Source organism: Cucurbita pepo, chromosome LG03 (genome assembly GCF_002806865.2).
Source record: "Cucurbita pepo subsp. pepo cultivar mu-cu-16 chromosome LG03, ASM280686v2, whole genome shotgun sequence".
NCBI classification, from domain to species: Eukaryota; Viridiplantae; Streptophyta; class Magnoliopsida; order Cucurbitales; family Cucurbitaceae; genus Cucurbita; species Cucurbita pepo.
This window is the reverse complement of record NC_036640.1, coordinates 10,944,911-10,956,923: the sequence shown is the minus strand read 5'-3', so window position 1 is coordinate 10,956,923 and position 12,013 is coordinate 10,944,911. Positions and strand designations below refer to the sequence as shown.

The 12,013-nt window shown below is 39.0% G+C and overlaps 3 protein-coding genes and 1 long non-coding RNA gene across 4 annotated transcripts in view; 1 reads left to right on the top strand and 3 right to left on the bottom strand.

Moving 5' to 3' along the window:
* Positions 1-289: 289 nt before the first annotated feature.
* LOC111791797 (pectinesterase-like) lies at positions 290-2,122 on the bottom strand. The gene is made up of 2 exons (XM_023673278.1): positions 1,102-2,122; positions 290-1,009 (listed from the first exon to the last, which is right to left on the bottom strand). Exons 1-2 carry the CDS (start codon positions 2,120-2,122, stop codon positions 291-293), a joined length of 1,740 nt encoding a protein of 579 aa, XP_023529046.1. The 3' UTR covers position 290.
* A 762-nt stretch (positions 2,123-2,884) lies between these two features.
* On the bottom strand, positions 2,885-8,687 carry LOC111790714 (probable acyl-CoA dehydrogenase IBR3). The gene is made up of 17 exons (XM_023671738.1): positions 8,432-8,687; positions 8,187-8,321; positions 7,610-7,750; positions 7,406-7,537; positions 7,039-7,224; positions 6,848-6,925; positions 6,613-6,732; positions 5,786-5,884; positions 5,594-5,711; positions 5,235-5,509; positions 4,948-5,142; positions 4,592-4,734; positions 4,336-4,420; positions 4,046-4,255; positions 3,730-3,882; positions 3,546-3,650; positions 2,885-3,279 (listed from the first exon to the last, which is right to left on the bottom strand). The coding sequence occupies exons 1-17, from the start codon at positions 8,564-8,566 to the stop codon at positions 3,088-3,090; spliced, it is 2,502 nt and encodes an 833-aa protein (XP_023527506.1). The 5' UTR covers positions 8,567-8,687; the 3' UTR covers positions 2,885-3,087.
* A 1,522-nt stretch (positions 8,688-10,209) lies between these two features.
* LOC111791342 lies at positions 10,210-11,874 on the bottom strand. The gene is made up of 2 exons (XR_002814633.1): positions 10,930-11,874; positions 10,210-10,855 (listed from the first exon to the last, which is right to left on the bottom strand). It is a non-coding gene; the product is annotated as an uncharacterized LOC111791342 (long non-coding RNA).
* The window catches only part of LOC111791341 (exopolygalacturonase-like), a 1,884-nt gene continuing 542 nt past the window's right edge, over positions 10,672-12,013 (top strand). Inside the window, exons 1-4 of the mRNA XM_023672633.1 lie at positions 10,672-10,881; positions 10,958-11,272; positions 11,366-11,655; positions 11,731-11,959. Coding sequence (XP_023528401.1) covers positions 10,672-10,881; positions 10,958-11,272; positions 11,366-11,655; positions 11,731-11,959 — 1,044 coding nt within the window. The remainder of the gene's footprint in view (positions 10,882-10,957; positions 11,273-11,365; positions 11,656-11,730; positions 11,960-12,013) is intronic.

Here is a 12,013-nt window from a genome sequence, read left to right as displayed (position 1 = left end):
GGCTCAACTATTGGGCCGATTTGGGCTTCCATTTTAGACAGACGGGCCAAAGTTTTGGGCTTTCTGGGCTCAACTATTGGGCCGATTTGGGCTTCCCCAAGGGTAATTGTGGAAAGAAAAAAAACCAAGCAAATTACAAAAATTAAAATAATAAATGTTATTAAACAACCTCTAACACGAGGTGAGATGGTTTCTCATATACTTAACAAAAAGTTAGAAGAAAATTGAAGGAATAAAATCTCATTAAATTAATAGTTTTTTAAAATTAAAAATCCTAAAACCATAACTATTTACACGGTCAATTCTTGTTCTGCCAATGTCATCATGCCGGAACTGTACGGAATTCCAGTGGGCTTAATCCATGGATTACCTCGAATAAATAACCCAGCGGTGAAATCGATAGCGTGCTCGGGAGTAATCTCCTTAATTCCCCTCCACTTGACCCGTTTGTCCTTCTTTGAGCCAGCTCCCCTGCAATTGTACTCCGAGTAAAACAATGTATTGAGAGCAAAATCGCCCGTCCATGGAAGCCACCCTTCAGGCTGGATCAAGTCGTCGATTTTGCATTGCAAAATGATGGTTCTTGAGTATTCCTTCCATGGGCGGCCAAGGTAGGCCTTGTAGGTGTGGCGGACAGGGAAGTAGTCGGGGGCGGAGGAGATGAGGCAGTTCTGTAGGATTATGGCGGTGGGCTCCTTCCGTTGGCTTCGCCCTTGAGCGGTGACGATGCATTGTTGATTCGGCAATGGTTTCCTCACGAAAATCTTACAGTTTTGGAAGACGACAGCCGCATTACCGAAGATGAAGTCAATGGTTCCAGTGATGGTGCAGTCTCGATAGAATTGACGATGGGTGTGAGTGTAGAGTGTATCTTGGTAACCGTCCATTTGACAATTGTAAAAGATTGACATGTCGGATTGAACTCGGAGTGCCACTGCTTGATGTTTTTCTGGTCCAGCCGAGTTCTCGAACCACATGTCCTTGGCAATGAAGTTGGTTCCAACCACCGCTGTGTTTTTGTCATCAACATGAATACAAGATTTGGGAGTTCATAACTCGATTTCAAACATGTTTATAACGGAGTTATTAGTATAAACTTACCAACGGTAGCGGTTTTGAATGTGGGTGTTCCATCGACGAAGTTCTTGTTGGAGGTAATCTTGGTCTTATTCGGGCCGTCTCCAATCATCATCACCCACGTCATACTTTTGTTCATCATCACCTGCTCTTCATAAACTCCTTCCTTCACATAAATCACAAATGTTTTATTGCTTTTCTTCGGGATATCAAATAACGCTTCATTCACCGTCTTGTACTTCCCACTTCCGTCTTTAGCTACCACAACATTGGGCTGGATGGTTTTCGGAGTGGCTTGGAGTAGCCCGCGCCGGTCGTTGATCCACGATGGTTCTTCCTCCTCTTTATTAGATTCCTCCTCCAACAATCGCCGTCCAGTCATCCGCATCCCAAAAGAGGACATAATGGAAGTAACCTCACTCACCATTCCAAGTCCATTGGCGGTCATTTCCTTTGACGTCTTCAATAATTGCCTCATTTTGTCACCTGTATCGCCGGTAACATTATCAAATGCATCCACGCAAGTTTCTTGCAATGTCAACGTGGCACTAAGCCAAACCTTAAGATCTTCGATGTAATCAGTAATTTTGTTGATATTGAAATTGTCAGTGATTCTATCAAACGACATTATGAGATCGTCAATTGCGTACTCCACAACCTCGTTACAAACGTCGAGTGCTGGTTTAGCCTTGGGATCGGAGGCAAATTCTTTTAGGGTGGCGGATTTTGCAATGGCATATTTGAGTTCATTAATGGTAGATTGGAATCCAACCTTGATTAGCTCACGTGGGTCGCTCGTGTTGACTCCCGAGAGCGATTCTATGCAAGTTTCTTGGTAGTCGGTGGGATGACAAAGGGCTTTAATCGCTTTGACGGAAGTGGAGATCTCCGTTGTGCCTCCGCCACCACTGATCCTACTAATTTCATCGGGGTCATTCCGGTTGACGCCGACGGCCACCGCAACTACCATGGCAACGAGAAACAATGAAGACACGCCGATAAGGGCGGCCTTCTTTTTCTTCCCTCCATCGTCATCGTTTGACATGTTTTTTTTACCAGAGATTCTCAATTTTTGTATTTTTCTTTTATATATATATATATATATATTTTTTTTTTTGATCCGAAATGACAGTTAATACCGTTAATGTTGGAGAACATTTTCTGTGTCTTTTGTTTGTCTTTTGTTTGTCTTTTGACTTTTTCCTCTAAATCAACCGCTGACTTTTCCGTCTAAATTTAAACTTATGCTTAATTTAATTACTTTTATTCATTAAAATTAAGACTAATCATAATTTTGGCCAATTATGTGTCAAAATCTTTGTTGATTAAGTACTTATTAGCTATTTGGTTGAAGTTAGGCTTGTTTGTTTAGTACAAATTTAATTAGAAACGTAGCAAATTAACATAAATAAGATAAATTTAAAAAAATATATATTTGTACGATTTAAACGTGCAGCTATGTTGTAAAATATGTTTGATATGTTGACCGAGAATGAATTTTCTATCTTTCGATTGACGTTTCACTTATTGTGAACAACAAAATCTCTAATTTTGCTTTGGTTTATCCCATAATTACTCGAGCATCATGTAGTCTATTAAGGAATGGCTTCTATTCTGTTGTTTAACGTAGAGGTTGTTTATAGCATTCTTAACCTACTTGATTATTCGTTAGCCCATGATTGCCTTGTCAATATTATCGTGTTTATATGAGTTGATATTTTTCAACTCGTGCATCACCCGATCAAAACATGTTCTTGATCAAGAAGTCAGAAATTCAAATTTCCATATGAAACTGACGTGCTTCCGATTTTTGCATATCAAATGGATGCTCCTGTTTTATTTCGATTCTTCTATATAAGAGTATTGAAAAGTTTATTATTCGCATACAGATCTTCGAATGAGAAGAATAGAGTCGGCCAAATAACAGTCTGTTCGTCTTTTAACGAGCGTTTCAACCATGTCCTTTTTACGGGTTTTGTCAGTTCCCAATATCCCCTTTCCTTCTAATTTTCAAAGCTTAGCTCTCCGAAGCTCCAACTTGGCGATGGTTCCTAAATGAACTTCATCAGGGCCATCTGCTATTCTCAAGGTTCTTGTAGTAGCCCAGAGATGAGCAAGAACAGTGTCGGAGGACAAGCCACCTGCACCATGGACTTGCATTGCCATGTCCAGAATCTGCAATGCCATATTTGGAGCTGCAACCTGTACCAAGTTTCACCAAGATATTCATTGAAACATTCGTGACGAAAAACGAAAACGGGGGCGAAATCTATAAATCTTACCTCATACTCACAAAAATAGTCTTAAATTACTGGATTCTGTTGAATTTTGTTGTAGTTAAATATATATAGATCGTATGACTGATTCTATACGTGTCACGTGCTCTCGTATCGCAAAAAAACCTTTTAACACTAATTAATGGAATGAGAGACTACAAACTTAGCCCTTGCAATTGTCCGAAAATTTACCTTGGCCATCGCAATTGTCCCACGTGCTTTCTTGTTTCCGAGCCGATCCAACTGATCTGCTGCTTCGAGAACCAGCAGTCTCGTTTTCTCAAGCTCCACGCGACACTGACACAAAAGTAGCCACGGAATATGTTTACATGGAACGTGATTTTATGATTTACGTTATGATTCACCATCAAAATACCTTGGCAATGTCTGCAAGGAACGAACCCTGCTCGGCAATCAACTTTCCAAACACTTTTCTACTAAGAGCCCTCTGAACCGCCATCTGCATGCCTCGCTCTGCAGCTCCTACCAACCTCATGCAATGGTGCAGCCTCCCTGGGCCCAGCCTACCCTGGAACGAAATACCGAACCAAACGAAAGTCATACACGGTGCAGTAAGCAAGCAACTCCATGGACATCAGAGCACTGGATAGGTCAATTGCGTAAACATAGCAATGACAAAAGGAAACAACCATATTTTGCAAGCACGAAAATGCATAGGATATGGCGATTACCTGCGCAATTTCGAATCCACGACCCTCTCCAAGTAGAATATTCGTTGCAGGAACACACACATTATCAAATAATATCTCAGCATGCCCATGAGGTGCGTCATCAAAGCCAAAGACTGTGAGTGGTCTTTTAATAACTACGCCAGGAGTCTGGATATCAACTAAGATCATGGATTGTTGCTTATGCATAGCAGCAGTAACATCTGTTTTTCCCTGCAAACAATGGAGAATATAAATTAATTTGAAAAACAATAGATGATTAAATTATCGTTCTAAATATTGATAGAACTAACCATAACTATAAGGATCCTGCACCTCGGATCCATCGCTCCACTCGTCCACCATTTTCTTCCATTGATGACGTAGGTATCTCCTTCCCTGCACGTACGTTAACGGTTTTAGTGTAATTATACCAATAACAAACTAAATGCTGTATAAAAATTAGTCAAGAAAATCCATTTAACAAGAATACTGATAAAAACATAAGAATCAAACACGTAAAGGAGAAAGAAAAAATGTTTTCTATAAATAAATGTCTAACATCGTTACCTTTTAATTGAACATTCAATATTTGTTGCATCAGAGGATGCAACTTGCGGTTCAGTCATTGCAAATCCAGAACGTATCTTCCCTTCAAGCAAAGGAATAAGCCATTCATGTAGTTGTTGTTTATTGCCATACCGTAACAATACCTAATGAGAAAGACAAAATGATCAATAACAGTTCTAATAATGGATGCTTAAACCGTGTCGAAGATACCAACAGATTTATTAAATTCTAAATGTAAACGGTAAACGAGTACACAGTTCAAAGAAAAGTATATACAGATCTAGTTCATTCATTGGTCTAATCTATTCAGCTGGCAGACTTGCAGACAGAATTCGGGCTATAAAATTGGATCTTACCTCCATATTTCCAGTGTCAGGTGCGCCACAATTGAACACCTGAGGTGCCCAAATTGATCGACCCATTATCTCACAGAGGTACCCATATTCAAGATTGGAGAGGCCAGCACCAAGAAGAAGTTTGTCAACACCAGTGGAAAGGATTGGGCTAGTTCCATCGAAAAGCAGTTTCCTTGCTCTATCAGCACTATCAAACTGCACGAAGAATCTTGTTTCTTAAACTAGTATTAAAAAGAATAACAGTATGAGTACAAATGATTAAATGAGAGAAGAGCCAAAATACGAACAGGTATCCACAAGTTCCATAAGCCTTCTTTCTTAGCCATCTCCTTTAGTTTCTCTTCCTCTGGGTGTATGGTCCAACGTAAGGGCGACTGAGCAAGTTTGTAAAATTCATTTTCCATAGGGTATATATGATCTTCCATGAACTTAATCAACTTGTTTCTCAACTGCATGACTTTTTTATTGGGGACAAACTTTCCTCCATCGTTCGTTTGTTTCTCGACGCTCCATTCCTCATTCTCCTTCCCAGTATATTGTGAATCAACTTGTACAATTGAATCTGAAGTTGTAAAGGGGAAATAGCACCTTACTAAAGGGTTATGTTCTACTAGAAGCAAAAAGCTTTATAAGACAATAGAACTACCAAATGGGGGATTCTCGGGAAGTAATGATTTTTGTTCAATAAATGACCAAGCAGAATCAATGAAAGCATTAGCTTTATCTCCAGCAATCCGAGCACTCTCGCCTCCTGATGCATTTCCCTGCATTTTCAAAAGAATACTTCAAATTTCATCGTTTTTTGTCCATGCTGCCTATTCAATGATTAAGACCATACCATAATCCATCGACTATAAATTCCAGCATAGATCGCAGCTCCTCGGAAAATGGAAAAGGCAACATAAAACTTCCAAGTAGAAAATGGCCATGGTCTTCCCTGCAACAAGGAAATTCCCAAGTGTGCATCAAGAACCAGTTGCATAAACTTTAAACGGTGAACCTTCACTTACCTCAGCTGGAACATGCAATTCCCTGTGAACATTTATTTCCAATGGACCAACTATATATCAACCTAAAAAAATATCTTAAATTCAATTTAAGTCAATTTTTATCTGTATCATACAATAAGAAACCAGACACAGAACATGCAATGAACAGCGAATGGCCTCAGTATGTTCCTACAGTGAGGATAGGGGAATCCCCAGTGGTAAGGAAGGTAGAAAATCAGACTAACCTTTCGATTTGAGTATTAGAAATAGAATGTCTTGGTTTAGACTGATAAGGAAGGGCTTTTCTTTTGTAACTACCTAATCCCCGAGCTTGCCCTAAATACTGTTATCCCTTATACCCCTTACTCAGGATAGATTAGCTCGTTGATTCCACTATTGGATATTCAATCTTACAGGTGCACGGTTTCTCATTACCGGATGTAATGAAGGTTTTTAGACGTCAAAGTTCGCTAGATATGTGAAGTCGCTGCATTATTTTTCCAATGTAAAGCACTAAATCCTTGAAACAGAGGAAGATGAAATATAACAACAATCATTCCCATGGTGGAAAAGTATGAACCAAATTTTGGTTATACCCTCATGGAAGGAAAAACATTTGTAAGATTGCCGCAAAACTCAAATACTTGATTGAATAATATTGACAATAGCCACTTACAGTGATAGAACAGTAATAACCCAAACATTCTGCTAATGAAGGAATCCCTTCTGAAGTTCCTATATTGTTAAAACCCTGGGCCGTATCTGGACGGTCAGAGTGCGAGTCCAGGATGTAAGGCTGAAACGAAATGGAAGTAATACGGCCTCAAAACGTGAGAACACATGAATACAAATTATCCAACAATTAACAGTATGCTAATGTTACAAGTTACAAAGGGAAATTCCCTACATACCAGACAGAAATAAGCAACATCACACATTTGATTTCCCACCGTGGATAGCTCCCAATCAAGAATGCCAATTACTCGGTCCTGCACCGTCAGAGGATAACAGGGCACATGACTTTACAACTAATCCTCTTGGATGAACAAGTTCAATACAAAAGGAGGGCAGAAGAATTATTTATTTAGAAGAAATAGCAAACCTCAGTGGGATGAAATATAAGATTATCAATTCGAAAATCTCCATGGACTAGACCCGCTGTGACACCTGAAGAATCTTCTGAAGGAATATGTCGCCGTAACCAATCAATTAACGCAAACATTTTTGGATTTCCATCTACTTTACCATCACTGGTTGATGCAATATACTGTTTTGCCCACCTCTCAATCTAGGAAAAATAAACAGAAGTTTATAAGCAATGTTTCTACTTACTTATATTACTTGGTTTGGCCAACAACGTTATTATGACCATTTCTTTACCCTTCTGGTGAAATATCCTTGCAATATAACGTATGGAACAGAATTTCAAGGACTCATAATCAAGAACAGCATAAAGATTTTGGGCACACCTGTCGCTTACAGTAATTTTTCGGTTGCCCATATTTTTCTAGACTGATGGCATTAACATCAACTGAGTGAAGAGAAGCTAAACATTTCGCAGCTTCTAAATATATTGCTCTTCTAGTTTCGGGCGCAACTCCCTAATGCAATAACATTCAATCCATTAGAAGTAATTCAATAGCTGGTAAAACTTCACAACATAATAGACGTACCACCAAATTGGGGTCTAGGAATATTCGTCCGTCCAAGTACTCCATAATATAAAAAGGAGTACCAATTACGCTTGAATCAGAACACAGGCAGAAAACTTTAGGAACTGGAACTTGAGTGTAATCACCTAATGCTCGAAGAACCTATCAAATCAAAATTTGAAACTGAAAATCATAACCTTAAAGTTCTCATTGCAACTGCAACTTGGAAAAGTATATTAAGTATCACTATTCTTTCACTTTTTTGGGGAAATCATTGGTACGAGACGTTTTGGGGAAACCAAAAGCAAAGCCACGAGAGGTTATGCTCAAAGTGGACAATATCATACCATTGTAGAGGGATGTGATTCCTAACGGAACCTGATTAGTTGGATAGCAACTGATATTCTTTGAGATAAAACAGTTGTACTCATTTTCAGCTGTATTCACTATAACTCTTCTATATAAATAGAGCACTGTCGCTTTTGATCACTTAATGAAAGTTAAATGAAGTTGCGATCATTCTCGTTCGGGTTCATTTCTATCCTTTGATGAAATCAAGAACAAAATATTTCTAGCCAAATAAGAAACAAATTAGCACCTGAAACTCCCTTTCAACGGCATGAGCAGACTGGAGTAGCGTCCCCGGTGGTTTCTTCCTCAAAACATACCGTTTCGAAGAAGCTCCGGAAGCAACTTCGATAAGATAAGTCGGATTTGATTGGCCATGTCCGAACTAATCTCCAAAGATGAGAAGAGACAACACAAAATCAATCAACGCCAATACACTACACCGATCAAATTAAAACAATAAGAACGCAAGGGGGAAGGGAAACGGAGACGTACCTGAGAGACGCGGAAATTAGATGGGGAGGGAGGAAAAGCAGGAACATAAGCGGAACAGTAATGGAGCAAGGCATTGAGGTCAAACTCGTGAGCAGGACGAACATGGCCTAGCAGATCAAACGTGCGCTTCGCCATGGTTGCAGTATCAGTAGAGGATTGAGATCACAAGAATCCCGAGAATTCCAAAGTAGAATTGGATCAGGGCAAGAAGAAGGACCCGCTAACCAAGGAATGACATCAAATCCGACGGAAAGAGTGTCACGTCATTGCCCAAACGAGCTGTATTTGGTCGGGTTATCCATGGCTAGGTTCCTTATTTATTATAATTACTGAGCCCTGAAGTTACGACTAAAGTGGATAATATCATATCATTATAGAAAGTCCTTGTTCCTCCCCAAGTTTATGACACTACTTTTCTTTAAATTCTTTTCAACAATTTAATAAATTAAAAAAAATTGTCAAACCTGACTCGTCGATCACACGTTAAGATTGTCCGCAAAATTCAATTTTCACACACAACTTATTTGTTCACCAGGTTAGAACAAGTATCTATCTCGCTGCTACAAGAGTCTCATTGTGACAAAAAAACACACAAAAATTTAAATCTTCTTCCAAATTAGATATTCAAATTTTTATAGTCCAGTATTTAAAATAAATTTTTTCAATCGGTATAATTTAATAAATAAAATATATATTATTAATTTATGCTGATTTGAGCATATTTAAATATTTAAAACAAAATATATTTCTTTCTATTAAAATTATATGTATTAATTTAGAAAAAAAAATTATATATTTTCGAAAGTTAAATAAAATTAATGAAGAAGAGACAAAAATGTTATTTTAAATAAAGAACATGAAAAGGCTATTGCTATTATTGGATGTTACATCAGAGTAATAATATCTCCAAGTTTATGAAAACCAAATGTTTTTGTCATTATAATTGTGGTTGCAACTTCAAACTTATACAACTTGTTCGCATTAAATTTTGAATCATAGGAGTTTCAATTATACTTTCAACCCTATGCAATAATCACACTTAAATTCTCCGGTTTTTTTTTAATCTAATTTATCAAAAAAACAATAATAATATTTTTTACACCCGAGTAAAGAAATGATACATGAACGAACCAACTCACATTCAAACGAGAGTGATCGCAAAGATATGACAATTTTCCTAGAAAGTATGCAAGTGAGGACACGCGATGTTAAAAGGATTCGTGTTGGTTTACGATCTCCACTCTTAAAAGTGATAAGTAGGTAAGAATAATCAAATTTTCTTACAAAGTATGCTAAAATGGCTCGTGTTTGTAACAGCCAAACCCCCCTAACAAATATTATCTTTTTTGGCACGTTACATATCACTATCAGTCTTAATGCATCTACTAGAGAGAGGTTTCCACACTCTTGTAAGGAACTCTTTGTTCCACTCTCCAACCGATGTGGGATCTCACAACGTATTGATCTCAAAGGATACTGAAAAGACCTATGTTGGTCGACAGTCTCCACTCTTAGAAATAGCTAGCTTGTGAAGAGTCTTGCAAGACTGAAGGCGACTCTGTCTCTAATACGGACTAATTATGAATTGAACTCTTGATCTCTTGATAAAAAATACGTGAATCAATTGAACTATATAGAAGATTTGTTTAAGAGTGTTACCGATAGATACTACTAAGATCACTTCTCCGTACCATCTCTACCTATTATTTGATTTTCTATCTCAAAGGAGTGTTGTTCATAAAATAAAAAGGGGCATTAAGGCATCTTAGTATCAAGACTAACCCAAATCATACACAGACAATATCATTTAGATCCAACCAAAATTCAAAACTCAAACAACGAAACAATCGTAGTTCCAAACAAACTTAAAAAATGGTAAAAATGCAGTTTAAAAGTACCTTTTTCAGGCATATTTGAGTCACCAGGCTATATATACATGTAGTTTTTGATACCTGGTGAGGCATGGAAATGGGCACCGAGTTCTTCTCTTAACCGGCGACAAATTGGGCTAAGAACGAACAAAATGTTGGTAATGCCTCCTACATTAAGGGAACTCCACTATTTTTAGGCCTTTTCATGTCAACAAGCAAGACAACCACGGACACCCTTTCAAAACTGCTATAAAATAACGAAGCACAGAGGGAAGAAACCAAGCTTTTCCTTTTTACTTCTCTGGCCTCCCCTTGGAGGCTGTTTCATCCTAGAATAAACACACCCAATACCTTTTTTCATAAGTTTCAATGAAATCTGCTTTCAAACAAGCCACTCTTCTTACCTGGCTATTGTTGGTAGCATTGGTTGCGGTTAACGCCAAATTCTTCGTCGGGACGAACCCGCCTGACCTCTTTCAAAAGATCAATTTCGGGAAGGACATTAGACATCGGAGGGAGACCGTGTTTAATGTTCTCAGTTTTGGTGCTAAACCTGATGGCAAGAAAGATAACACTCAGGTGATTATTGAGAATGTTTTGTTGTTGTTTGATAAGGTTTTGGTGTACCTGATGTTTTGTTGGCTGGTTTTTGCAGAGTTTTATGAAGACATGGGTTGCAGCATGCCACTCCAAGGGAGCTGCAAGAGTAGTTATTCCTGGGGGTACTTTTTTGATCAGTCAAATAGTGTTTGCAGGGCCATGCGCCTCGACAAGTCCTATCGTTGTTCAAATCGATGCGACCTTAAAAGGAGACATCGACCTGAGCAATTACGTCTCTAATGAATGGATATTGTTTGAGAAGATCAATGGCTTGATAATCACTGGCAGAGGTACTTTGGATGGACAAGGTGATGCTGTCTGGAAATACAACGACTGTGGTATGAATCCCACTTGCCAGAAGCTCCCTGTTGTAAGTACTTAGGCTCTGGCTGCCTTACTATGAACTCACCTTAATGGCCGTCTCTTAAATACTCTTGTGGTTTCCCTTTTCCTTTCTTCCTAGAATTTGAAATTCAATGGCATCACAAATGTATTCATGAAAGGCATCAGTTCCATCAACAGCAAGGGGTTTCACATGTTCATCACGAACAGTGAGAACGTTCGGCTGAAAAAACTACATATAACGGCGCCAGACGACAGTCCCAACACTGATGGCATACATCTGAGCCGCTCCAACAAAGTGAAAATATCGAGATCAGTCATTTCCACTGGTGACGATTGCATCTCCCTGGGTCGAGGATCAATGAATGTCACCATCAACAAAATAACCTGCGGTCCTGGGCACGGTATCAGGTAACTCCCACATCGTTCGATCAACAGAGGCTTCTCTGCCTGCTACTCTGTCTAATTTGATGTCTACTACGACAGTGTTGGAAGCCTTGGAAAATACGAAAATGAGGAGGACGTGCTCGGTGTCGTCATCAAGAACTGTACATTAATAAAAACAGATAATGGACTTCGGATCAAAACATGGCCAGACTCACCCCCGAGTGCAGCCTCGGGCATCCTATTCCAAGACATCAATATGATCGACGTCAAGAACCCCATCCTCATAGACCAAGAGTACAGCTGCTCAAAAACTAATTGCCAAAGGCCGGTTCGTTTTCGTCTTCCATTTCTCAATCTCCCCCCCCCCCCCCCCCCCCCCCCC

What these genes read in the sequence shown, in the direction of transcription:
- LOC111791797 (XM_023673278.1), bottom strand. Translation starts at nt 2,122, where the DNA reads ATGTCAAACGATGACGATGGAGGGAAGAAAAAGAAGGCCGCCCTTATC. An exon ending in ATTCAAAACCGCTACCGTTG is followed by an intron (nt 1,010 to 1,101) that starts GTAAGTTTATAC and finishes ACAAAAACACAG; the next exon opens with CGGTGGTTGGAACCAACTTC.
- LOC111790714 (XM_023671738.1), bottom strand. Translation starts at nt 8,566, where the DNA reads ATGGCGAAGCGCACGTTTGATCTGCTAGGCCATGTTCGTCCTGCTCAC. An exon ending in TTATATTTCATCCCACTGAG is followed by an intron (nt 6,926 to 7,038) that starts GTTTGCTATTTC and finishes CTGACGGTGCAG; the next exon opens with GACCGAGTAATTGGCATTCT. An exon ending in GTTATTACTGTTCTATCACT is followed by an intron (nt 5,885 to 6,612) that starts GTAAGTGGCTAT and finishes TCCTTGTTGCAG; the next exon opens with GGAAGACCATGGCCATTTTC.